Raw genomic sequence first — 27797 nt, forward strand, 5'->3', positions numbered from 1 at the left:
CTGCCTATGCGCCTCTGGGGTGATGTTAAAACGTTGCAACAGGGCACTTTTGATTGCCTCATAATTTCCGTCCATCTCAGGTGGAAGATCTGCAAAGGCCTCTAATGCTTTACCTCGCAAACCAGGGGTTAGATATTGTGCCCACTGATCTTTGGCCAGTCCATACTGTCGGCAAGTCTTTTCAAACCCTCGCAAAAAAGCATCTACATCCCCGTCTTTTTCCAATACAGGGAAATTCTCAGGACGGGGTCTGCTAATACCAGTGTCTTTGGCTTCTAGCTGGCGTTTGAGCTTGGCAAGCTCCAGCTCATATCTCCTATCCGCCTCTCGCTCAGCAGATTCTCTTTCTGCCTGTCGCTCTGCTTGGCGCTCCGCTGCCTCCATAGCAGCGCGCCTCTCTGCTGCCTCCATAGCAGCGCGCCTCTCTGCTGCCTCCATAGCAGCGTGTCTCTCTCTCTCCTGACGGTCAGCAGCTTCCTTCTCCTGGAACTGCTGTATAAGTTGCATTTTAGTTGTAATGTCCGCTGGGCCCAAATATTTCAGGGCGGTTTGCATATAAACGTCCATAGCAGTGTCCACACATGAACCATTAGAATCATCCGAAATTAACCGTCCCTGGTTTTGAGGAATATCCACAGTCAGGTCCGCTCCTGAGTCCTGGCTATGCTCTTCCTCGGACACAACTGTGAGTTGATGTTCATCCCTCTGTACAAGAGCTTCAATCAATTGCTCCTTACTTTTGCCACTGGTGGGAATTACTGCATCCTCACAATCTGAAATCAGCGCCTCCTTTGTCAAACGTTTATATGCAGCAGCCATTTCCTCAGTTTAATGCCAAATAAAAAAAGATAAGAAAAAAAAGAGAAGGGGAGGGAAAGAAACAATTGCTGTATGTCTTATAATGTTTTAAGCATTGAGTTTAGTCTCTGGTGAATTAGTCTGTATTTCCTCTCTCAGGGATCACACAACCCTAATTCACTTAAGTTCTTAAAAAAAATAATTAAAAATATATCCCACAAGCTTGCCACCAATTTGTCACGAACAGCACTCACCTGAGTCTGCGTGACGCATATGTGACACAGGGTCAACCACAAAGACAACCACCTGGTCTGTCTAAAATGATTAAATCCTTCCCTATCTATGCCACACACTAGCTTTGCGATACTAATTACCACCACCAAGGTTGTTTCGGATAAGAGCTGACACTCTTATTTAGGAAGCCTTCGGTTCTCCCTAGCATTAATCCAACACAATTTACTTTAATCAGAGTTCACTTAAACCACAAGGTTTGCACAGTTTCAATTAGGTAGCGTCTGGACCAAACTGTCGCGTGAATTCATAAGAACACAGAGACTAGAACTTATTAAGTGTAATTTAATATGGAAAATACATCCACAATGCTTAAGATAAAAAGATAATAAAATGACATACAAATATAGTGCAATTGTTTCTTATAAAATAAAAAGGATAAAACACAGAATTGATACCTCACTTAGAATCAAGTTTGTGGTGCCGGGAGGAGCAGGAAAAAATGGAACCTCTTCAATTAAACTCCCTCAGAAGAAGAACCCAGGGTTACATTTTCAATACAGTTTTAAAGTCAAGCTACAGGGCCCCCCAGCCCCCTTCCCTGTGAGGTCAGAACCAACAGGAGGGGAGAATGCAAATTAGGGTCTTATGACTTTGCTGTTTGAATACCTCTAAGTCAAGTTTTCTTTACACCGTCCTAACTTTTCAACAGTATGGTTTACGAACATGATTTTACCTTCACACAACAGGTCCTAAGTTTCCCTTCATCTGCATACCACACATGCCTCTGGTATGTATGATATTGGAGAAAATGATATGATCTTTTCCTGTGCCCTTATTCAGCTTGAATCTGTCATTAACATACAACCCAGTCTCTGCAGTCGGCCTGTCTGGGGCCTCCCAAACATGTGTGAGATTTCATTGTCTTGCAAGAGATCTCCTCAAAGGCATTCACATTTGCCATCCTGCCATAAATGGTATAAGGTGCTATCCTTATCTACCAGCCCCCCTGGGTGGTTTAACATCCACAAAACCCATTGATCTAACAGCTTCTAAGAGCACCAGGTCACACTATTTCTAGGAAGTAATACACAAACATATATTTGCAGATTTATGCCTAAACATTAGCTTGCACATGACAGGTGCATTTAGAAAATTCCAACCAGCCCCGACGTTAAATCAATAGCACCCATGATTAATTATCAGGCCTTCCTCCAGTCCCAACATTAAAGTAATAGTATTCCCATTCAATAAATAAACCTATTTCTCTCCCTCCAAACAGCCCCAGCAATAAATTAATAGTATTTACATTTCATATATATACCTATTTACCTATTTACTGCAACCATCAGTGCCATATAATAATTCATAGTCACATTTAATAAAGAGATCTCACTCTATCCAAACTCACCCCCACATTCAATAGCCCCCCCCCCCAAACCACCCCATCTTAAATTAATAGTCCGCACTATTAAATTGCCCCACCATCATCCCACAAACAAACTAGCACCCATTAGCCACCACCTACCTCAGACTACATTGCCACAAGCCCCCTGTGTCATCATACACACTACATTGTCCCAAGCCCCCTGTGCCATCACACACACTACATTGCCACATGCCCCCTCTGCCATCATACACACTAAATTGCCCTAAGCGCCCTGTGCCATCACACACTACACTGCCACAAGCCCCCTGTGCCATCACACACACACAATTGCCACAAGCCCCATGTGCCATCACACACACATTACTGTGCCCCTTCATCATCACAATGCTGTGCCTCCTTATGATCACACTGTGCCCCTTCAACATCACACTGTGCCGCTTCATCACAACCACGCTGTGTCCCCAGGGCCACCGAGAGGGGGAGCAGGTACTGCTAGGAGGCCCGCAGCGCCGGCGTCCCTCCTCCTTCCTCTCTGCTCCATTTCGGACGTGATGTCATCACGTTACGCTCGACATTCAGTGAGGTGCGGCGCAGAGAGGACCCAGAAGAGAGAAGACATAAGATGGAAGAGAGAAGAGAAGAGATGAAACAAGCCAATACAAAGGTATGTAAAGGGCGGGAGGCAGGGGGAGAAAAACAAAGCCACTGAGTGATGAAAGAGATGGAGGTGGGGGGGAGAATGGCATAGTGATGAAGGAGAGGGGACAGGATGGCACAGTGATGAAGGAGAGGGTGGGGCAGAATGGCACAGTGATGAAGGAGAGGGGGGAGCAGCATGGCATAGTGATGAAGGGGAGGGGAGGCAGCATGACACTGCTTCACCCCCCTTCATCACTCTGTGCCATGCCACTCTCTCCCCTTTCATCACTGAGCCATGCTGCTTCCCCCTCTTCATCACTCTGTGCCAAGCTGCTTCTCCCCCTTCATCACTCTGTGCCATGCTGCTTCCCCCTCTCCTTAATCACACTGTGCCATGCTGTTCCCCCCTCCTTCTTCATCACTCTGTGCCTTTGCCCCCCCACTCCTCCCCTTCATCACTCGGTGCCTCCCCCCCTTTCCTTTTTCATCACTCGGTGCCCTTCTCATCCCGCTCCCCTTCTTCATCACTCTGTGCCTTTCTCCCCCCCTACCCGTTCTTCATCACTTGGTGCCATTCTCTCCCCCTCCCCCTTCTTCATCCCTCTGTGTCTTTCTCTCCCCCCTCCTCCTTCTTCATCACTTGGTGCCTTTAAGTTTTCTTCCCCTTGCCTCCGTTCCTTTACTTACCTTTGTATTGGCTTCTTTCATTTTTTTCTTCTCTTCTCTTCTGTCTTCTTGCTGGCTGCTCTCTGTGCTGCTCCTCACTGAATGTGGGGCGTGACGTGATGACATCATGCCCGACATTCAGTGAGTGCGAACGGAGCAGAGAGTAGGGCCGCCACGATCATGTGATTTTTTTTTTTTTTAAGTACCTTGCTCCCCCACCAACGAAGGGGCCAGAGCAACCCCCACCCCGCAAAAAAACACCAAAAAAGACAAAAGAAAAAACAATTTAAAAAAAAAACAAAAGAAGCCGGTCAGCAGTGAGGGCCCGAGCCGGGCCCCCCCTCTCAGCGGCCCTGCTTATACTATAGGGGTGAAAGTTTGGTTAAGTGACCACCAGTAAGAGAATACCAATCGTCAGTGGGGCAGAATGCACAAATGCTATCCCTGTCTTGTGTAAGATTTGTGTGTATTTTGTGTTTTATGTTTTTATGTTTCTTAGGCTGGGTGCACACTACAGAATTTTCAAACCAATGTGTTATCTACAACCATTGTATCATCTACTAAAAAAAAAAAGTCACGGTCAGCATTCTGATTCATGTCTACACTAAGGGTGTGCACCGGGCACTTTTAGTGTTTTGGGTTTTGGGTTTTGGGTTCTGATTAGCTTGAGGTTTTGGTTTCTGATTTGTTTTGCCAAAACACCTGACGAAAGGTTTTGGTTCTGATTTCGGGTTTTGGGTTCTGATTTTTTTTTAAAAAAGCGCTAAAATCCTGTTTTTTTGGTTGTTTTCCACTCCTACACTATTATTAACCTCAATAACATTCAATAACAATCATTTCCACTAATTTCCAGTCTATTCTGAACACCTCACACCTCACAATATTGTTTTTAGTCCAAAACGTTGCACCGAGGTAGCTTTCTGGACTGCGTAGTGGAGTGGCCCCGGTACCCAAATTGGTACCAGGGCCACAATACCTCCTCCAACCATGGTACAGAGCATTCATCATTGAGATCCCATCAAGTATGTCAAAGACAGACAGGGTCGAAGTGTTATTTGTTGACTTTGGGAACAAAAAAACTGTCCCTGTTGCAAATCTTCGTGCAATGAAGAGTGACTTTTTCATTTAAAGGCTCAAGCTTTCAAGTGTAGTGTTTATAAGTTATATTATACTTTTGGTTAAATTTGTTTAATTTTTTTTAATTTTGTTTTACTTTGTGCTCATGGCAAACGACTGTTGAACGGTCACATAATGCCAAAAAAAGAGTTGCAAGATGGAATTGTCCATGGGCCCTCCCACCCACCCTGATGTTGTTGAAATAGGACATGCACACTTTAACAAACTACAGGGCCAGGGCCTGTAGCGACAGGGTCTACCAAACTACTGTGGCTGAAATGATTGGTTTGTTTGGGCCCCCACACAAAAAAAGTTATTCATCTCTCCCTGTACAAACTAAACTGGCTCTACTGAGGCAAGATGTCGTCCTCATCCTCATCCTCTGATTCCTGGCCCCCTTCAGTGTGTACTTCCTCATCCTCACACATTATCAATTCGTCCCTGCTGGACTCCACAACCACAGGTCCCTCTGTATTATCTGTAGTGCAGTGCTGTACTTGATTGAGTAATTGATAATTCATTTTTATGAACATCATTTTTTCAACGTTCTGAGGAAGCAACCTCCTTCGCCGCTCACTGACCAGGTTCCCCGCTGCACTAAAAACTCTTTCCGAGTACACACTGGAGGGGGGACAACTCAGGTAAAATAGAGCCAGTTTTTACAGGTGCTTCCAAACTGCCTTTTTTTCCTGCCAGTAACAATATGGACTGTCTGACATGTCTATTTGGATGGTGTCAGCAAAATAATCCTCCACCATTTTTTCTATTGTGACAGCATTCAATGCAGCGACAGTAGACATGTCTGCATTGGTTGGCAGGTCCTTCAGTCTGGACCAGTTGTTGTCTGCATCCCCGCTAGCGGGTCTTTTAGGAAAACTGAGTTTTTTCCTCGCAGCCACAGGTGTGGAAGAATATGAAGGTGGAGCTGTTGGTATGTCACGGTCCTCTTCAGAGGACAATTTCCTGACTAGCAGGTCTTTGCACCTCTGTAGACTTGTGTCCGCCGGAAACAGAGACACAACATACGCTTTAAACCGAGGATCGAGCACGGTGGCCAGAATGTATTCCTCTGACTTTAAAAGAGTGACCACCCTCGGATACTGGCAAAGCGTACGAAGGGCTTCATCCACAAGAGCTACATGCTTGGTGGAATTGCAATGGTTTACCAGCTCCTCCCTCACTTTCTCCAGCTACTTCTGCAACAGCCTGATCAGGGGAAAATACCTGACTCAAGCTGGCAGTGTCGGAACTGACTTCTCGTGTGGCATGTTTAAACTGCTGCAGAACCTTGCACAACACGGAAATCAGTCTCCACTGCGCTTGACTCAGGCGCATCCCCACTCCTTTTCCTATGTCGTAGGTGGCTGTGTAGGCTTTAATGGCCTTTTGCTGCTCCTCCATCCTCTGCAGCATATAGAGGGTGAAGTTCCGGCGCGTCACAACCTCTTGTTTGAGGTGATGGAAAGGTAGGTTCAGACTTTTTTGATGTTGTTCGAGTCTGCGGTAGGCACTGGCAGAATGCCGAAAGTGTCCAGCAATTTTGCGGGCCATCGCAAGCATCTCCTGCACACCCTTGTCACTCTTGAGGTAATGCTGCACCACCAAATTAACGGTGTGGGCAAATCATGGGACATGCTGGAAATTGCCCATATGTAATGCCCGCACAATGTTACTGGCGTTGTCTGACACCACAAATCCCCTGGAGAGTCTAAGTGGGGTAAGCCACTCCGAGATTATTTCCCTCAGTTTTTCTAAGAGGTTTGTTAGCGTTGTGCCTCTTACTAAAACCTGTGATACACAACGTTGCCTGCCTTGGCACGAACGGCCGTTGTGGAGATGCTGCTACTGATGCAGCTGCCGCTGTTGCTGCGGAAGGCGATGCATCTACCCAGTGGGCTGTCACAGTCATATAGCCCTTAGTTTGCCCTGAACCACTTGTCCACATGTCCGTGGTTAAGTGGACAGTGGGTACAACCGCATTTTTCAGAGCACTGAGGACACTTGTTCTTACTTCTCTGTACATCTTTGGTATCGCCTGCCTAGTGAAGTGGAATCTCGACGGGATTTGGTACCGGGGACACAATACCTCCATCAACCGTCTAAATCCCACTCCACTGATGGCGGACACCGGACGCACATCTAACACCAACATTGCTGTTATTAACGCAGTTTTCCGCTTTGCCATAGGATGACTAGTGTCGTACTTGGTGCTCATGGCAAATGACTGTTGGACGGTCAATTGTTTGTTGAAAGACGTAGCGGTCTTACGACTTCCCCTCTGGGAAGATGACCGACTACCAGCAGCAACAGCAGCAGTGGCAGTAGTAGGCGTACCGCTGCAGGATTCCTCGAATGAATCCCGTATTGAAGAGGACTCAGTCTGGCTGGTGACATGGCCTGCAGGACTAAATCTGATGGAGATCGTGGAGGAAGTTGACGAGGAGGGTGTTGGTGGTATGTATCCAACAGGACCAAGGGATTTAGGTGTCCCTGGACTGCTGACTGTCCTAGCCACAGGTGCTGAACTAAACACTGAATTATGAAGGTTCTTCAGGTGACGTATAAGTGAGGATGTCCCTAGGTGGCCAAGATCCTTACCCCTGCTTATTTGAGCTTTACATAAGCTACATATGGCCATACATTTGTTGTCTGGATTGGGATAAAAATAACTCCAGACAGAAGAGGTGGATTTTTTGGTCTTCTGACCAGGCATGATGATGGGCTTTTTCATCCCATGGACAACAACTGTTTCCCCCCCTGGTGGCTCATTTATGATAACCACATCAGCATCCTCCTCGTCAAGTTCCTCCACAACCCCAGCTACATCAATAGCCTCCTTGACACCTTGATTATCCAAATCTGGATCTACACTGTGGGTCATCCTTCCAGCATATGCAGAGGGTGGGCTGCAAATGGTGGATGGAGTGACCTCTTCCCGTACAGTGATGGGAAGGTCAGGCTTCACAACCACCAACACCCTTGGACTCGCCTTGGGGATTTGTGATGTCATCTGTTTAGAAGGCAGAGTTGTTTGCTGTGTTGTTGCTGACAGCATATCTCTTTTAAATTTTTTGGAGGGGGGGAAGAGGAGGGCTTAGATCCTTGGGTGAAGCTGAACCACTAGTCCTGAACACGGGCCAGGGCCTAAGCCGTTCCTTGCCACTCCGTGTCGTAAATGGCATATTGGCAAGTTTACGTTTCTCCTCAGATGTTTTCAATTTTCTTTTTTTGCTAATTTTAGAGAACTTTGGTTTTTGAGATTTTACATGCCGTCTAGGAGATTGGGCATCGCCATTGCCACACGACGTTGATGGCATTTCATCGTCTATGTCATGACTAGTGGCAGCAGCTTCAGCATTAGGAGGAGGAAGTGGGTGTTGATCTTTCCCTACTTTATCCTCCAAATTTTTGTACTCCATTATATGCAGCACAAGAGAGCGTACCCCTAAACCACACACACTCGGCAAAGCCTTTACAAATTATCTGCGGCACAGGAGAGTACCACTGTACTGGAGTTATACAGCAGTACATAGTATTTTAAAAATATTTTTTTTACAATTATTTTTGTATAATTTTTTTTATAATTTTTTAATTTATTTTCTTTTTTTTTTTTTTTTATAATTTTTGTATAACTTTTTAATTTAGTTTTTAGCAGAACAGAGCAAGGACACAGGCAGCACCACTGGACTCAGCAGGACAGAGCACAGGACACAGGCAGCACCACTGGACTCAGCAGGACAGAGCACAGGACACAGCACCACTGGACTCAGCAGAACAGAGCACTGGACAAAGCACAAAAGTACCACTAAGATTAAAACAAGAACAGGAGCTCCCTAACTGCAACCTCTCTTGCGAGTGATCGCAGCCAGAATGAAGATGGCGGCCGCTAGCGCTGAATTTATGACATCCGAGTCTCGCGAGATCCGACGCGAGACTTGGATGTCATAGCCTCGGTTTGGCTCCCAGATGTTCCCGAACAGTGCTCGGATCCCGTCGGATCCGCACTGTTCGGGTGGGCTCGGATTTCGGAAATCCGAGCCCGCTAATCCCTAGTGTACACACTATACATGTTTTAAAAGATTTGGCTGAAGTGTGTGAAATGCAGTCGTCTAACCCCAGGAGACTGGAATTTGTGGATAAGAAAAAGGTATGTTTCTTTAAATTAATTAAATGTGTACAAGTGAAAAGAATCATTTGAAAAATGCAGCCAGGACAATCAAGACCACTATGTGTATGTGAGAACAAAATAAAATGTTGTCCAGCGCTCTAAAGCAAGCAATTTATAAATTAATATGTGTCAGCATATACATCAATAGAAGAATTTTGTGCACAATACAGTGATATTTTATAGCAATCAATGTAATATTTAAGACTTTTTGATAATATGCAAGTAATCTGGTGATTTTCACTGGCTCAATATTTACAGTAAAAGGGTGAGATGACCAATGCATTCCCATATTGTGACTGGTGATTGTGAGTGAGGTCAGCCATTGCAGTCCATTGGAAAAGAGAGGCGAGCAGTGAGTTGTTGAAGTCAGACCACTGGAGTAGCAAACCAGCTTTTTCCCTAGCCTTCAACTAAACACCCATCTCTAATGGTATCTACCACATATACCAACACTATGTGCGTAGAACATGAAAACAATCAGTAGAACACTTACATTATTCAATGCCATTTCTCCAATGATGCCAGCCTTTTCCAATATGGTGATGGCTCTGACCCCTCTTCCATAACTATGTTAACTTCTCCCATTTCCCAGCATAGTTTTTTTGCATTTTTTTTGTATTGTCCTTCTATCTTTCCTTATCTTTAAAATATTCTAATTTTACCCATGACTCCTGCCTGTCTTCACATGTCTCACTTTGTTTCTTTAGCTCCTTGTTTTCCATGTATCCCATTGCAGTGCCCTGATTTGTTTCCATGTCCCTGATAGTTTCTCTTGCTCCACAGCATCTCTTCTTTCCTCTAGTGTTTAACTGCACCTAGACCCATAATGCTTAATTTTTCCTTTTCTCCATTGCTTACTGCTTTCCTTGCACCACAGTGTCTTCCTGCAGCTCAATGTCAATCCTGCTCAAATTATTTCATGCCTTTAATGTATTCACCACCTCCTATGTTGGAATGTCTGGCTCCTTAGCAGAAGTGGTCTCTTCATTCACAATGGACTACTTCACATAACTAGTCACATTAACATCAACTGCTCTATTGTTAACACAAAGTGCAGAAGAAGACTATGTAAAGCCTTTTATGTTAAAAAAAGAATAGTACTCCTATACATGTAACCAGGCAGCCTAGAGAATTGTGAGACATACGAAAAGGGAATAGATGATGCTTGGGGGAATCAAGAAGACAGACAAATATAGTGGGGAGGACATTCAACAAAAAGTCAAAGTAAATACAATTTAAATAAAGCAGTGCCTGTATCATAGATGCCCCAAGTTATGGCCTTGCCCATCAACCCCTATAAAACATTTGGCTCTGGCTAAACTATAATATGTAACATTCCATGATATGGAACATCCTCCTTTGATATTTCTCCCAAGGCTGATTGTTGTTAACATAGCAATCCATTGGATATATCACACTTCATTTAACCCATTTTTAATATATATAATATATAAAATATAAATATATATAAAATGCATTCTGTTGATTCTTCTTCATTGCACAAAACCTCTCTTGCTGTTTAACCTTACACACTAAACCATACGTGAATAAAGACACTGACAACAATTTGAATTTTGGAAAAGTAGGTCAAAGTAAATTGCGAGTCAGCTAACAACGAATAGCAAAACAAAAAATGTATGGTTTGGTATTGGTAGTGGTAGCCACAGGCACTAACCACTAGTCCCAGAACAAAGACCTTTACGATAGGCCGATGCTAAATCTGGCGTCATAGTGACTACTCCTCCTCTGGGCTCACAATGACATGCCCACACAAAGCAGGTCAAGGGATCCCCCACACAAAGGACCAAGACCCAAGGTGCTTCGAAGGGGACAGTGACATGCGGTCAATCAGCTATAGAATCGTATGAATTAATCACTGACTGCATAATCTTCCTGCCACACTGAAGTCCTTTAACAGCCTACCACCAAGTGACTTAACTACCTCCCCTAGCTGCCAGTGGTAACCCATATGAAGGTAAAAACCACGGAGGCATATAGCTAATAAGGCCTAGATCTGGGGAAAAAATAGGAAAAATCCCTTCATGCCCTATGCAAAAGCCACAAGCAGCAAAGCCCTGGGTTACTGAAGGTGTGGGAGGGAAAAGAGTTGAACGTCACCCCTAACTCCTGGGCCTGATGTAAGTTATATAGACAACTGACTTCCATCACCCAATGGACTTAATTGCTGAGATGGCAGTGCCCACTTCAGCTAGAGCAGTAGCCACCCCAATCCAGATGGAATGGGCACTGTAGAGGGCTGGGTCGATACCCATGAAAACACCAAAGACCGCTTGAATAGCATATTGACTGAATTTAGTGAGGGGGAGGAACCGTTGGCATGAACCCAACCAAAGTGCACCCCCATAAGGTCTAATCCCAACAAATAGTGTGCACAAAGCCAGTAGGCCAGAAATAATGTATGTCTAGGAGGCATCAGACTTCCATCACCCTAAGTGCTTTAATGCTGCGATGGAAGACCTGTCTAAAGTCGCAGCAGTAGACGACTGGGTATTATTCTGCAGGTCCCTGTGTAACAAAATATGTGACGTCACTCTGAGGACTAAAAGTTAGATACTTCTTGAATATTCAGGAGTATTCTCCAGCATTCTCTCTTACCAGTTCTTGTTCTCTCTTGTTGTTCTTGCAGCTTTGTTGTCTTCTAGCTGGATTCTGGAAATTAGAGGTCCTGTTTTAAAATCATGTAGCAATTGTATTATAATGCAAAATGGTAACAAACCCCGAATGATTAGGCCCTTTAGTCCAAACACAACAGTCCATTACGGCCAGATAAAACTACCCCATAGCACAGGCATATGTAGGCAATAAAATATATGAAAATTGTTGTCAAAGAGCATTAAAAAAAAATACAGACCTTTACCAGCCCCAACTGACTATTATTCAGTATTCTAGGGACCCTAGAGACCACAGAGATCATCCTCATAACCGTTGCACAATACAAAGATCATATCCCTCCAAAGCTACTCTATTTTTTTAAATGCCCTACTCAGAAATTTCTTTTAGCCTCCTCACCTGCCCCTTCAGCCACGTCACCTGTCCCCTCCAGCCTCCTCACTTGCCCCCTCCAGCCTCTTCACTTGCCCCCTCCAGCCTCCTCACTTGCCCCCTTCAGCCACCTCACCTGCCCCCTCCAGCCTCACCTCCCCCAGCCTCCTCACTTGCCCCCTCCAGCCTCCTCTCTTGCCCCCTCCAGCCTCCTCACCTGCCCCCTCCAGCCTCCTCTCTTGCCCCCTCCAGCCTCCTCACCTGCCCCCTCCAGCCTCCTCACTTGCCCCCTCCAGCCAACTCACTTGCCGCCCCACCCCCCGAGATATTAGAACGGACTTACCTGCTGTGGAGTCCTCTCTTCAGCGCTGTGTATGACAGGCAGTCTGGCAGCGATCACTGCTAGCTGCTTGTCAGTGCAGCCCAGGCTCTTCTTACTCTGGTCACGTGAGATGTGGAAGTCCTGATCTCATGTGACCAGAGTAAGAAGTGCCCACAGCCACACTGACAGGCAGCTAGCAGCAATTGCTGCCAAACTGCCTGTCATGTGATAGTGACAGTCGGGACCGCTCCTTTGACCAGGGGCGGCCCCGATGACTCCAGTTTCATTTAAAAAAAAAAAGAAGAAAAAATTCATATCGGTGTCGCTTCGCCCCCCCAGGCTCCAGCGCCCCAGGCTGCAGCCTGGTCAGCCTATTGGCTGATCAGACCCTGCCTAAATGGCATTTCTGAAACCTCTGACCTAAAGTCAGACGGTAAGTATCACCGCACTAGTTCTATCCATGACTCCAGTAGTTGTTGCCGCCCACAGATTTAAAATGTATATAGTAGTGACAGTATCCTTTTAGTTAATATTAACTATATGTATAGTCCCAGGAACAGAATATCTACACAAAGTAGAAGAGCAGGCAAATATAACCATGTGGTGCACAAACGTTAATGCATGTGAAGTTGGTCAGTCTATAGCGAGGTAAAACAATGTGGGTTAATACCTTAATTGATAGTAAGCTATACTCCTGTTGGCTAAACATGTGCATTGAAGAAATGAAAGCACTGAAATTAATGTTGATTTACAGTATTGTATGAATAATAGATGTAATTGAATATTTCAGAAAAAAAACAAAAAAGAGAAATAAATTAGGCGCTATAAATTGCAATAAAGTAACCTGGGATTAGCTGCTGCAGCTGCATATGGGAAAGGTATAACCCACAGCAACGTACAGACCAAAAAAGACAACCAGCGCAAAACAAATACCAGAAAAATGAAAATAAATAAAAAATATATATTAAAAAAACAATCGGCATATATAAAAAACAAACTATTTATTGCTGGTTGAGCCAAAAACATATGGCTCTACATATAAATGACAATTATGTATGAAACAAATGAATAATTTCACGTTAGGAAAAAATATCCCATATAAAACATACAATAAAAGAACAATAACATCTATTTGATATAGACTGGATAGTGATCCATGAAATGTTCCAATAAGGTATGAATGTAGTCGGTTAGTAGATGCCAAATGACACTAGGGATCCAGACCATAAGAACCACGCCAATCAAAATACAAGACTCTGGGAATAAATTCCCAATATTCTAGGTGTCTTTAAACCAGGAACAATGTTAAAACTCATATAAGCATAGAAAATCAACGGAACTACAATTGATAGCAGTGACATCAACTCACGGACTCACCGCTAGGAAAGACGATTCCAATACTCCGAATACACGGTGGTCACGTGACTGGTGGGTGCGCATCCTGATGATTGAACCGTATGGACATAATGTAAGTCTTGGTAGTTCCTACCACAGTATTGATAGATAGACCTCCTTGACGCGTTTCCTCTGACCACAGCAGACTTTTTCAAAGCAAAGAAAAAGTTGAGAAAGTCTGCTTTGAAAAGTTAATTCCTGCGATGGCGGTCTGTGAAAACTTTTGATCGAAGAGAGGCCTGGAGCAATGCGGAGTGGACCTTTTTCCAGATAGTTTTTAGGCGGAAGGCTGTAGGACGTATACCAGGCAAACCAGAGGGAGAAATGGAAGACAGAGAGTTGGCCCTGGGATGATAGCCATAATTGCAAAAGAAAGGAGACATGCGGGTGGAGAAATGGCAAGAATTATTATAAGCAAATTCGGCCCAAGGGAGTAAAGAAGCCCAGTTGTCATGAAACTTAGAGATGTATAAGAGGAGAAATTGCTCCAATGACTCGTTGGCTCTTTCCGTCTGCCCATTAGACTGTGGATGGTATGCAGATGATAGGCTGTTGTTGATATCTAGGAATATGCAGAAAGATCTCAAAAACTGGGTGACAAATTGTGAGCCAACAATGTCTTCAGGGAGACCATGGAGGCGGAAGATATACCGAACAAATAATAAAGCACTGGGCAGCTTGGCTAAAGGAACAAAATGTGCCATTTTGCTGAACCTATCTACCACCACCCAGATGGCGGTGTGTCCGGATGACCAGATGACGAAGGTAAGTCTACGATGAAGTCCATCAAGAGTTGTGACCAAGGTTTAGTTGGACTAGGTAGAGGCATCAGTGGATCTGAGGAAAAACTTCTGATAGATTTCTGGCACAATCTTCACAAGAAAGAACAAAATCTTTAACATCAGAGGATAAGGAAGGCCACCAGACAGTACGAGAAAGAATTTCAGTAGTCTTGGAAATTCCTGGATGTCCACCAGTCTTACTTTCATGGGCTTCAGATACTACCACCTTCCGAAGATGGATAGGCACAAACAAACGGCCTTTAGGGGTCTCTGGAGGTGCTCTCTTCTGAAAATGTCGAATATTTTTTACAGGGCTTTTGGTCAATCTGGCATGAATTAGAGTTGAAGGATTAATAGAAAGAGGTTTAACCAGTGGAGAATGGCAGGAGATGAAACTCCAGGAAAGCGCAACGGCCTTGACATTTTTCGTAGCTGGCCGATAGAAGATAAAAAATCTGAAGCGAGTGAAGAACAAGGCCCATTGAGCCTGTCTGTGATTCAGACGTTTAGCAGATTCAATAATCAACAAGTTCTTGTGATCTGTAATGACAGAGACTGTATGCTTTGCTCCTTCCAGCCAATATTGCCATTCTTCAAGTGCTCATTTTATGGCTTAGATTTCACAGTTCCACATCATAATTAGCCTCGGCATTAGAGAATTTCCGTGAGAAATAGGCACACGGATGAAGTTTATGGTCACAAGGGTTTTTCTGAGACAATAAGGCTCCTGCACCTATAGTGGAGGCATCTATCTCCACCAAAATAGGTAGATCCGGATCAGGGTGTCTCAGGATAGGGGCAGAAATGAATGCAGCTTTCAGGGCCTCAAATGAGTAAATTGCATTGAAAGTCCAATTAATGTTATCAGCTCTCTTGCGGGTCAGGGCAGTTATTGGTGCTACCAAATCTGAAAAATCAAGAATCAATCATCGATAATAATTTGTGAAGCCCAAAAACCTTTGTATGGCCTTAAGATTGGTTGGTCGCACCTACTCCAAAATTGCCTGAAACTTACTAGGCTCCATGGAAAACCCAGAGGAGGAAATCATGTATCCAAGAAACGACACCTTTCGGGCTTCAAATTCACATTTCTCCATTTTAGCAAAAAGTTGGTTTTCCCTGAGTTTTAAGAGAACTTGCTTAACATGGAGACGATGCTGCTTGACAGATGAAGAATAAATTAGGATGTCATCCAAGTATACTACTATGAAATGACCCAGGAATTCACGGAGGACACATCAGATCTTGAAATACCGCAGAAGCACTACATAGGCCGAATGCCATTAACAGATACTCATAATGACCTGAGTGGGTGTTGAAGGCAGTCTTCCATTCGTCACCTTTCCGGATGCGTACGAGATTATATGCCCCATGCAGATAAATTTTAATAATCACAGTAACACCCCGGAGATGATCGAATAGAACAGATATGAGTGGAAGCGGATAGGTTTTTTTTATGGTGATTTTATTTAGGTCGCGAAAGTCAATGAACGGCCGAAGTGTACCATCTCTTTTGGAAACAAAGAAGAATCCTGCTCCCAGAGGGGACTTAGAGGGCCTGATGAAACCCTTTTGGAGGTTCTCCTTCACACAATCTTCCATAGCCTGGGATTCAGGTATAGAAAGCGAGTACAATCTTCCTTTGGGAAATATGGAGTCGGGTACCAAATCTATGGTACAATCATAATACTGATGAGGAGGTAAAGTATCAGCAGCTTTTTTGGAAAAAACATCCCGGAAGTCATGATATGGCAGGGGTAGTAGGTCTGGCAATGGTTGGATCACCCGAACGGGCAAAGACAAACAGGATAATGAGCAAGTAGAAGTCCACTGAACAATCTCTCCTTTGCTCCAATTAATGGCTGGGCTATGAAGCTGGAGCCAGGGATGCCCCAGAATTAAAGTAACAGAAGGACACTTGATTAAATAGAAAGGCAAATACTCAGAATGCAGGACCCCAACAGTGAGTAGCAAAGAGGGCGTTTGAAAGCAAATCTTACCTCCAGGTAATGGACCACCATCGAGCCCACATACAGTAATGACTGGATTGATCTTAACGGGAGTAATTCCCATAGAGCTGGCAAATTCAATTTCCAAAGAGTTCCCTGCGTCACCATTGTCCAGGAAGGCAGAGATGGAAAAAGAGTGCGCACCCAAAGAAATGGAGGCTGGGACCAAAAGAGCATTTTTGCAAGATATGATCTGCAGACCTAGGTCTGCCCTTTTCCCAACTTATTAGGACAGGAGCGGAGAGGACTTTTGTTTCCACAATATAAACAAAGGCCCAAGGTACGTCTCCTTGTTCTTTCTTGCTGGAATAGTCGATAAGCCCCTAATTACATTGGCTCCATAGGTTCCATCGTAGCAGTAGATGAGAAAAGAGGTGTATCAAATAAAGGAGCTTCTTTCTCAGCTTTTCTCTCCTTTATACATCTATCAATCTTGATGGCCAGTTGCATCAATCCTTCCAATGAAGCGGGTGAAGGGTATTGAACCAAATATTAGGACTTTGCCTGTGTGTGGTTGCAGTACCTCCATTCCACCAGAGGTGCTGCTGTTTGCCCCTGAACTTTGCACCTTTCCTGTAGGAGTTAATCTCCTTACCTGATTAGTACCAGCACCTGTCTCACAGCTTCATATAAATGCCTCAATCTGTGTTTTGTGCAGTTCATCATTTATACCTGGCTGCTGCTTTTCTCTTGTTTATTCCTGTTCCAATTTTGCTCTACTTTTGACTGATCTCCCATTGTGACCCTCTGCCTGATTACCAGACCCTGCTTGTTAGCTTGTGACCCTGACCTCTGCCTGGCTACTGGATTCTGCTTGAACTCTTGGTGCCCTGACCTCTGCCTGGTCACTGGCCTCAACTAGTCTGTCTGCTTCCCTGAACTGCCTCGTGCCTCTGGCTATCTGGAATCCTGACCCCTGCCTCCTTAGTTTGGAGCCTTGTGCCTCCTGGCAATTGGGTAACTCTATATACTAGTTCCTTGCTTTTGTGCATTTAAACTTTATTTGTCATTGCTTGGAACCTGTTGCTTCTGTGGAATATTCCTGCCATTCATCACACCTGTTCATATTTGTGTATTGGAGTATACCTGTTTATTCTGCTACCTGAAATATGCATATTCCATTAACTGAATCCTTGTTCACATATTTTGCCCAAATAAAGACACTTGGTTTTTCTACTGCTATTGCCGTGTCCTTAATTTACTAGGAATCATAACACCAAAGATTCCTTAATTTGGTCGGACAAGCCTAGGCAAAACTGGCTACGTAGAGCTGAGTCATTCCACTCGCTGTCAGTGGACTACCGCTGGAACTCCGCTGAGTATTCTTCGGCCGAACTTTGGCCTTGCTTCAGAGATCTCAGGTGGGACTCAGCAGAAGCCACGCGGTCCGGATCATCATACAAGAGACCTAATGCACTAAAGAACGCATTCACCGACTGTAAGGTGGGACTATCAGCAGGTAAACCTAAAGCTGAGGTTTGAGGGTCTCCCTGGAGAAGTGAAATTTCAATGCCCACTCTTTGTTGCTCTAAACCGGATGAACGTGGCTGCAAAATATAGTTTGCAGCTTTCTTGGAAATTGCAGAATGAGGCTCTATTCCCAGAAAAGCGATCCGGCAGATTTAGTTTAGGTTCAATCGCCGGAGCCCTGGTGGCCAATGAGGCTCTAGAACAGTGGTCGGCGAACAGGGGTAAATTACCCCAAATGGGGTAAAAATTACTTTTCCGGGGGTAACCATACGCCGCGGCTCCAAAGCGGGTTTTTTTTTCCCCTTAAATACATCACCTGACCGCACGGCTCCCAGCAGTCCCCTCTCCTGCTCTCTCCCACTGAATGTCATCACGGCCGACGTCAATTTCAGTGAGGAGCAGAAACGAGCAGCGGCAGAAGAAAACAGTTGATGAACAGAAAAGAAGAAAAAAGAGAGAAAGTCAATATAAAAGTAAGTTAAATAACAGAGGCATATAGGGTGAGGGAGGAAAGATAAGGGGGAAACAAACTATGGAGGCATATATATATATAGTCAATTGCATTATTATTAGATGCTTGACTAGAGCCCTGCGCAACAATCAGGCCCCACCTGGTGCTCAATTAGAGGTGCTTTCGTGTCTTTTTCTCTCTTTGGATTGTTTTACATTGGTGCTTAAATCAATTTCCATGTGTTCATTTTGTACAGCTTTCAGCAAGTGTGATCATTTTTTGTGTCTGTCCAAGAGAATTTCATACTGCTTGTTTTGGGGGAATCTGACTTATTTTTGAATTTTATTGGAATAAATATATTTTCATTGTATTTTCGTTTAATTTTTTATATATGGAACATAATGTCCTCGTAATTATAGCTACAAATACAACTTCTTGGAAGAGATTCATCCAAACCGTTTTTAGATTTTGTGGTATGATATGGTCATCAATTGCTGCCAGGCTGTGTACCGTACTAGCAGGATATATCATCAATTTCTGGGGGTACAGTGTGCATTACAATTAATTTCAGTGGTTATGGAACCTCCTTTCTGTGCTCTCTAAATGTGTGCTGAAGGGTTACAACTTTTCCAATCACTGTCTTTTTTACCCTTCAGATGACATCAAATAGAAAACGAATATACCAGGCAGAGTTCCTTGATTATGGGTTTACCGAAATTGACGACAAAGGAATAATGAAACCACAGTGTGTTGTTTGTTTAAAAGTACTGACTGCAGAATCTTTCAAAAAGAGTCAATTGAAGAAGCACTTGGATAATTTGCACCCACATCTGAGTTCAAAACCACGGGAATATTTCGCAAATTTGGAAATGTCTGTCAAAAGACAAAGACTGGACAGCAACTTGAGAGGTACATTCAATCAACGTTCAGCATCAAAGGCTAGCTTTGAAGTGGCCTGGTTGATTGCTCGGAACAAAAAAACGTATACTATTGGTGAAGAATTGGTTAAACCAGCAGCTTTGAAAATGGCAGAGATTATGTGTGGTCAGAATGAAGCCAAGAAACTAAATTCAGTGCCCTTGTCTGCAAGAGTTGTTAAAGGAAGAATTTCTATTTTAGCAGAAAATGTGAGGCAAGAAGTTATTACCTCAATAAAAGAGAGTAAATACTTTGCTATTCAGCTTGATGAGACTACAGATGTTAGTAGTAATTCGCAGCTGATGGTATATGTCCGCTACAAAGGTTTACGTCTCATTGAAGAGGAATTGTTGTTGTGTTCGCCTCTCGACTTGCGATATCGTGGGATTGATATCTTCAATAAAGTTAATGAATACTTTAATGGCGTCAATTTAAAGTGGGAAGACTGCGTTGCTGTGTCTGTTGATGGAGCTCCAGCTATGTTGGGTCATGTTAATGGTTTTTCGGCTTTGGTGAGAGAGAAAAATCCAAAAGTTGAAGTAAACCACTGTATTATCCATCGCCAGGCATTGCTTGTGAAACATTTGGAACCTGCACTGGAAGCCGTCATGCATGATGTTATCAAGATTGTCAATCTTATCAAAGGACATGCACTAAACACGCGATTATTTTGTGAATTATGTAAAGATGGTGAGGCTGAATATACAGACCTACTTTATCATACAGAAGTGAGGTGTCTCTCACATGGAAATGTTCTGAACCGAGTGTGGGCTCTCAAAACTGAACTTGAAATTTTTTTGGTTGATCAAAAGCATGTTCTCGCAGAGAAGTTTACAAACTCCACGTGGGTTGCACATCAAGCATATTTAGCTGATATGTTTGAGCATGTTAATGTATTGAACAAAGATTTGCAAGGAAAAAACATAAATATAATTTCAGCCAGAGAAAAGATTTCTGCATTTGGATCAAAGCTTTTATATTGGAGACAGAAAGCTGAACAGAAAAAGATAGCTACCTTTTCAAAGTTAGCTTTGTTCTTGGAAGATTGTGAAAATATTACTTTTGAAGACATCAAGGGTACAGTTATAAGGAATCCTACCAAACTCAAAGAGCGGTTCTCTGATTACTTTCCAGATCTTGATTCACATGCTGTCGGTTGGATTGTAGACCCATTTCAATGTGAAATTAATGTTGTACCAGAAGAACCTCAAGGTTTGGCAGAGGCACTTCTTGAACTTCGATGCAATAATGAAGCACGTATTGCATTTTAAAGCAAAACAGATCTTTCAAATTTTTGGATGTCGACTGCTGCAAAGGCATTCCAAATTGCACATGAGGAGGCAGTCAAAAAGTTGCTGCCTTTTGCAACTACCTACCTTTGCGAACAAGGATTTTCAACTTTAACAAACATAAAAACAAAGCATAGAAATCGATTGGACGCTGAAGACTGTATCCAAATTGCTCTGACATCAAAATGCCCCAATATTGATGCTCTCGTATCAACAATGAAGCAACATCATTTCTCAAAAACCTGAAGTTTTGAAGCTGAAGCTGATTCCATACAGGTTAGAAGTCAAATAATTAATAATATATGATTTCCTTAATTACTATTATTAATATTAGTAATATTTTGTTAATTTCTAATCATGGGGGTAACGTCGCCATTTCTAAATATATTTTGGGGTAAAAAAGTTCCCTGACCCCTGCTTTAGAAGCTTCCTCTTGCACAGATAAACGGTGCGACAGTCCCTGGACCATTTGAGACAGAGTCTGGATCTGACCAGCGAACACTTGCGCTGGAGTTGGATTAGTCACGCTCTCTTCCAAGGTTTTGGCTGGTTATAATGCTAGGATTGCAACTACTAATAAGTCTTTAGAGCTGAGCTAGTAGAAGTCTTCACCTTTAGCAGCAACCTTTCCCATAGAACTATGCACATTCACTAGTACTTGGTTGGATGCCCCCAGGACTTATCTCTATGGCAGTAGAGGCTTATCAGGGTAACCGCGGCTAGGAGCAAGGTAGCTGCAATACTGGAGGAGGTGTCCGGGACCAGATTTGGGTTGCGGGGCCACAGGAAGGGTCAGACAACAGGCCGAAGGTCAGGGCTGGCAGCAAACAAACTGGTCCAAAGTTCAGGCAGAGGTCAGGGTCACAGGCAAAGAAGCAATATCCAAAAATCCAGGCAGAGGTCAGGGTCACAGGCAAAGAAGCGATTTCCAAAATCCAGGCAGAGATCACAATGAGGAATCAATCAGAATGTCAGGAAACAAGTAGAACAGGAAACCAGCAGGTCAGCAACACACAAGCAGCAGATGCTATAACCGTCCCTGCCTTAAATACATGGAAGGGCCAATGAAAAACTGGGAGGCACAGGAGGGAGAATTGGTCCCAGCAGGAGACTAATTAATAACTAGTAGAGCGCAGGCGCCCGGTTGCCAGCTGGCCGGGTCGCAGCGGTGATAAGAAGAGCGTCCCGGTCATTGCCAAGGTGACGGCCACGACGAAAACAGGAAGTGATGCCTCGGTCATCATGATGACGGCCGGGGCGTGTCAAAGGAGCCCAAAGCATGTTGCGGTGGTGGCTCGTAACAACCATGAAGTAGAAATCAGTGTAAGTTAAAAAAACAGAGACAATCCCCTCGTCAATCACTGATTAGAGATCAATGAACGCCCTGCAATAACAAAATTGATGGATTTTTAGTTTCTACATTGGTCGATACAAATTTAATAACTAACAAATCAGTATCCCATCAGAATAAACTGAGTGTCACTAACTGAATAGCACCAAGAAGGGAGCTACAGACTATTCCCGCTTGCTCATAGCGTAAATGATAATTCAGAGCCCGCTAATAATAAAACACAGAAAGTCTGAGTCGTAGACTATCTCCCATAACTAGTGAGTCATAATTGGTGGGTAGTCATGAGGCCACATGGTATACTTACACTAGTAATAGATGACTAGTCAGATGCGCAACCTAAATCGTTATTCTATTCTTGTAGACATAAAGTTGCGGACATGAGATCCGCAGCATGCGCGCTAAAACGCATGCCATTGCTATATGCTGTATCAAGGCAAAATACGATGCTGATGTAGCAGGACATATAAACTTGCATCGACCAATCATTAGGCAATTTAATAATCACGTGCAGGCTATAGATGTACCTGCTTCTAGTATTAACTAAATCCTATGTCATTCCTTTTAAAAAAAAAATGCTGTTTATAGTACTTATAATTAGAGATGTGCACCGGCGACTTTTGGTGTCTCGTGTTATGTGTTTTGTATTCGGATTTCCGTGATGTTTTGGGTTCGGATTTGTTTTGCAAAACACCTGCCGAAAGGTTTTGGTTCGGATTTAAGGTTTTGGATTCGGATTTTTTTTGAAAAAAGCATAAAAAATTCAAAACTCAAGTTTGTGGACTTATTTTCACTCCTACGCTATTATTAACCTCAATAACATTCGATAACAAGCATTTCCACTAATTTACCGTGTATTCTGAACACCTTACAATATAGTTATTAGTCCAAAACGTTGCAACGAGGTATCTTTCTGGACTGCGTAGTGGAGTGGTCCCCACAATATAATAAGAAAACCATCAACTGGTCTTAATCGCACCAAAAAATGTACCTGGACTGCGTAGAGGAGTGGGTCACCACAATATAAATTAAAAACCCTGAACTTGTATGATTCGCACCAATAATGTACCAGGACTGCGTAGAGGAGTGGGTCACCACAATATATGTAATAAGAAAACCATCAACTGGTATGAATCGCACCGAATAATGTACCTGGACTGCGTAGAGGAGTGGGTCACCACAATATAAATTAAAAACACTGAACTTGTATGATTCGCACCAATAATGTACCTGGACTGCGTAGAGGAGTGGTCACCACAATATATATAATAAGAAAACCATCAACTGGTATGAATCGCACCGAATAATGTACCTGGACTGCGTAGAGGAGTGGGTCACCACAATGTAAATTAAAAACCCTGAACTTGTATGATTTGCACCAATAATGTACCTGGACTGCGTAGAGGAGTGGGTCACCACAATATATATAATAAGAAAACCATCAACTGGTATGAATCGCACCGAATAATGTACCTGGACTGCGTAGAGGAGTGGGTCACCACAATATAAATTAAAAACACTGAACTTGTATGATTCGCACCAATAATGTACCTGGACTGCGTAGAGGAGTGGTCACCACAATATATATAATAAGAAAACCATCAACTGGTATGAATCGCACCGAATAATGTACCTGGACTGCGTAGAGGAGTGGGTCACCACAATATAAATTAAAAACCCTGAACTTGTATGATTCGCACCAATAATGTACCTGGACTGCGTAGAGGAGTGGGTCACCACAATATATATAATAAGAAAACCATCAACTGGTATGAATCGCACCGAATAATGTACCTGGACTGCGTAGAGGAGTGGGTCACCACAATATAAATTAAAAACCCTGAACTTGTATGATTCGTACCAATAATGTACCTGGACTGCGTAGAGGAGTGGGTCACCACAATATATATAATAAGAAAACCATCACCTGGTATGAATCGCACCGAATAATGTATCTGGACTGCGTAGAGGAGTGGGTCACCACAATATAAATTAAAAACCCTGAACTTGTATGATTCGCACCAATAATGTACCTGGACTGCGTAGAGGAGTGGGTCACCACAATATAAATTAAAAACACTGAACTTGTATGATTCGCACCAATAATGTACCTGGACTGCGTAGAGGAGTGGGTCACCACAATATATATAATAAGAAAACCATCAACTGGTATGAAGAATCGCACCGAATAATGTACCTGGACTGCGTAGAGGAGTGGGTCACCACAATATAAATTAAAAACCCTGAACTTGTATGATTCGCACCAATAATGTACCTGGACTGCGTAGAGGAGTGCGTCACCACAATATAAATTAAAAACACTGAACTTGTATGATTCGCACCAATAATGTACCTGGACTGCGTAGAGGAGTGGGTCACCACAATATATATAATAAGAAAACCATCAACTGGTATGAATCGCACCGAATAATGTACCTGGACTGCGTAGAGGAGTGGGTCACCACAATATAAATTAAAAACCCTGAACTTGTATGATTCGCACCAATAATGTACCTGGACTGCGTAGAGGAGTGGGTCACCACAATATATATAATAAGAAAACCATCACCTGGTATGAATCGCACCGAATAATGTACCTGGACTGCGTAGAGGAGTGGGTCACCACAATATAAATTAAAAACCCTGAACCTGTATGATTCGCAACAATAATGTACCTGGACTGCGTAGAGGAGTGGGTCACCACAATATAAATTAAAAACACTGAACTTGTATGATTCGCACCAATAATGTACCTGGACTGCGTAGAGGAGTGGGTCACCACAATATATATAATAAGAAAACCATCAACTGGTATGAAGAATCGCACCGAATAATGTACCTGGACTGCGTAGAGGAGTGGGTCACCACAATATAAATTAAAAACCCTGAACTTGTATGATTCGCACCAATAATGTACCTGGACTGCGTAGAGGAGTGCGTCACCACAATATAAATTAAAAACACTGAACTTGTATGATTCGCACCAATAATGTACCTGGACTGCGTAGAGGAGTGGTCACCACAATATATATAATAAGAAAACCATCAACTGGTATGAATCGCACCGAATAATGTACCTGGACTGCGTAGAGGAGTGGGTCACCACAATATAAATTAAAAACCCTGAACTTGTATGATTCGCACCAATAATGTACCTGGACTGCGTAGAGGAGTGGGTCACCACAATATATATAATAAGAAAACCATCACCTGGTATGAATCGCACCGAATAATGTACCTGGACTGCGTAGAGGAGTGGGTCACCACAATATAAATTAAAAACCCTGAACCTGTATGATTCGCACCAATAATGTACCTGGACTGCGTAGAGGAGTGGGTCACCACAATATAAATTAAAAACACTGAACTTGTATGATTCGCACCAATAATGTACCTGGACTGCGTAGAGGAGTGGGTCACCACAATATATATAATAAGAAAACCATCAACTGGTATGAAGAATCGCACCGAATAATGTACCTGGACTGCGTAGAGGAGTGGGTCACCACAATATAAATTAAAAACCCTGAACTTGTATGATTCGCACCAATAAATGTATCTGGACTGTGTAGAGGAGTGGTCACCACAATATAATTTAAAAACCCTCCACGGGTCTTAATTCCCAAAAAAAAGATTCTGGATTTCGTAGTGGGGTGGCCCCGGTACACAATTTTTTACCGGGGCCACAATATTATTAAAAAACCCTCCACGGGTCTGAATTCCACCCAAAAAGTTTATGGACTGCGTAGTGTAGTGTTCCCCACAATATTATTCAAAAATTTTGCAGCAACAGTCAACGTTGTTTAATATCTGATACACCTCTATCTGGACTGCATAGTGGAGTGGCCCCGGTACCCAATTTGGTACCGGGGCCACAATACATCCTCCAACCATGGTACAGAGCATTCATCATTGAGATCCCATCAAGCATGTTAAAGACAGACAGGGTCAAAGTGTTATTGGTTGACTTTGTAAACCCAAAAACTGTCCCTGTTGCACATAGTCGTGCAATGAAGACTGACTTTTTCATTTAAAGGCACCATCTTTCAAGTGTAGTGTTTGTAAGTCATATTATACTTTTGGTAAAATTTGTTTAATTTGTTCCTCTTTATGGTAACTACTAATAGAATTAAAGTATTAAATAGAAGTGGCAGTTCCTCTTTATGGGAATTAGTAATAGAATTAAAGTATTAAATAGAATTAAAGTATTAAATAGAGTGGTATAGAGTGGTAGTGTGGTATAGAGTGGTCCCCACAATATAATAATAAAACCCTCAACTGGTCAGAATTCCACCAAACAAGTATCTGGACTGCGTATTGGGGTGGCCCCGGTACCCAATTTGATATTGGGGTCACAATAAAATAAATACACCCTTAACTGGTCAGAATTCCACCAAACAAGTATCTGGACTGCGTAGTGGGGTGGCCCCGGTACCCAATTTGATACCGGGGCTACAATAAAATAAATACACCCTCAACTGGTCAGAATTCCACCAAACAAGTATCTGGACTGCGTAGTGGGGTGGCCCCGGTACCCAATTTGATACCGGGGCCACAAAATCTACTCCAAGTTCCAAGTGTAGTGTTTATAACATCTTAACACTACACTAATTCTAGCACGTCAAAACCTCTTGTTTTAAATAATGACAGGGCATTTAACTTTTGAGTTAATTTATTGAATTTGTTGGCATTTTCTTTTACTTTTTGAACATGGCAAACGACTGTTGAATGGTCACATAATGCCCAAAAAATTGTTGCAAGATGGAATTGTCCTTGGGCCCTCCCACCCACCCTTATGTTGTTGAAATAGGACATGCACACTTTAACAAACCAATCATTTCAGCGACAGGGCCTACCAAACAACTGTGGCTGAAATGATTGGTTTGTTTGGGCCCCCACACCAAAAAAACAATTCATCTCTCCCTGTACAAACTAAACCGGCTCTACTGAGGAAAGATGTCGTCCTCATCCTCAACCTCTGATTCCTCTCCCCCTACAGTGTGTACTTCCTCCTCCTCACACATTATCAATTCGTCCCCGCTGGACTCCACAACGACAGGTCCCTCTGTACTGTCTGGAGGGCAGTGCTGTACTTCATTGAGGAATTGATTATTCATTTTTATAAACATCATTTTTTCAACGTTGTGAGGAAGCAACCTCCTTCGCCGCTCACTGACCAGGTTCCCCGCTGCACTAAAAACTCTTTCCGAGTACACACTGGAGGGGGGACAACTCAGTTTAAAAATAGAGCCAGTTTGTACAGGGGCTTCCAAACTGCCTTTTGGAGTTCTACCACGTCACTACCTCTAGTTAATTTAGATTGCAAGGCTTGTAAATATAAATACTTTGAAGATAAAAAAAGCAGGCTGCACAGACTGTGGAGCTAGAAAGTGAAATTAAATGGACCACGTTACTTTGGTGGCTATCTATGCCCCCCCCCCCCCCGCCCTACACTTGTAGTTGAATATAAATAAAGCAGCCTGCATAGACTGTAGAACTAGAAATTCAAATATACAAAGAAATGGACAAAGGCAATTTGGTATCTGTCTGCATCATAATCATCAACATCCTCCTCAGCGCCAGCTACATCAATATCCTTCTCCCGGTGTACAACATTCACACCTTCATTAGCCAAATCTGTAATTGGACTGTGGGTGATCCTTCCATCTTCCTGTACAGTGATGGGAAGGTCAGGGTTTACAACCAACAACACCCTTGGACTCGCCTTGGGGATTTGTGATGTCATCTGTTTAGAAGGCAGAGTTCTTTGCTGTTTTGTTGTTGTTGCTGACAGCATAACTC

General features: G+C 43.2%; 1 protein-coding gene across 1 annotated transcript in view; it reads left to right on the top strand.

The window, feature by feature from the left end:
- LOC142144326 (heat shock factor protein 2-like) overlaps nucleotides 1–19414 on the top strand; it is a 541922-nt gene extending 522508 nt beyond the window's left edge. The window contains exon 12 of the mRNA XM_075203006.1: nucleotides 19097–19414. Within this exon, the coding sequence (XP_075059107.1) occupies nucleotides 19097–19110 (14 nt within the window). The 3' untranslated portion in view covers nucleotides 19111–19414. The remainder of the gene's footprint in view (nucleotides 1–19096) is intronic.
- The last annotated feature ends 8383 nt before the right edge of the window (nucleotides 19415–27797 follow it).

This window comes from Mixophyes fleayi, chromosome 3 (genome assembly GCF_038048845.1).
Source record: "Mixophyes fleayi isolate aMixFle1 chromosome 3, aMixFle1.hap1, whole genome shotgun sequence".
Taxonomy (NCBI): Eukaryota; Metazoa; Chordata; class Amphibia; order Anura; family Limnodynastidae; genus Mixophyes; species Mixophyes fleayi.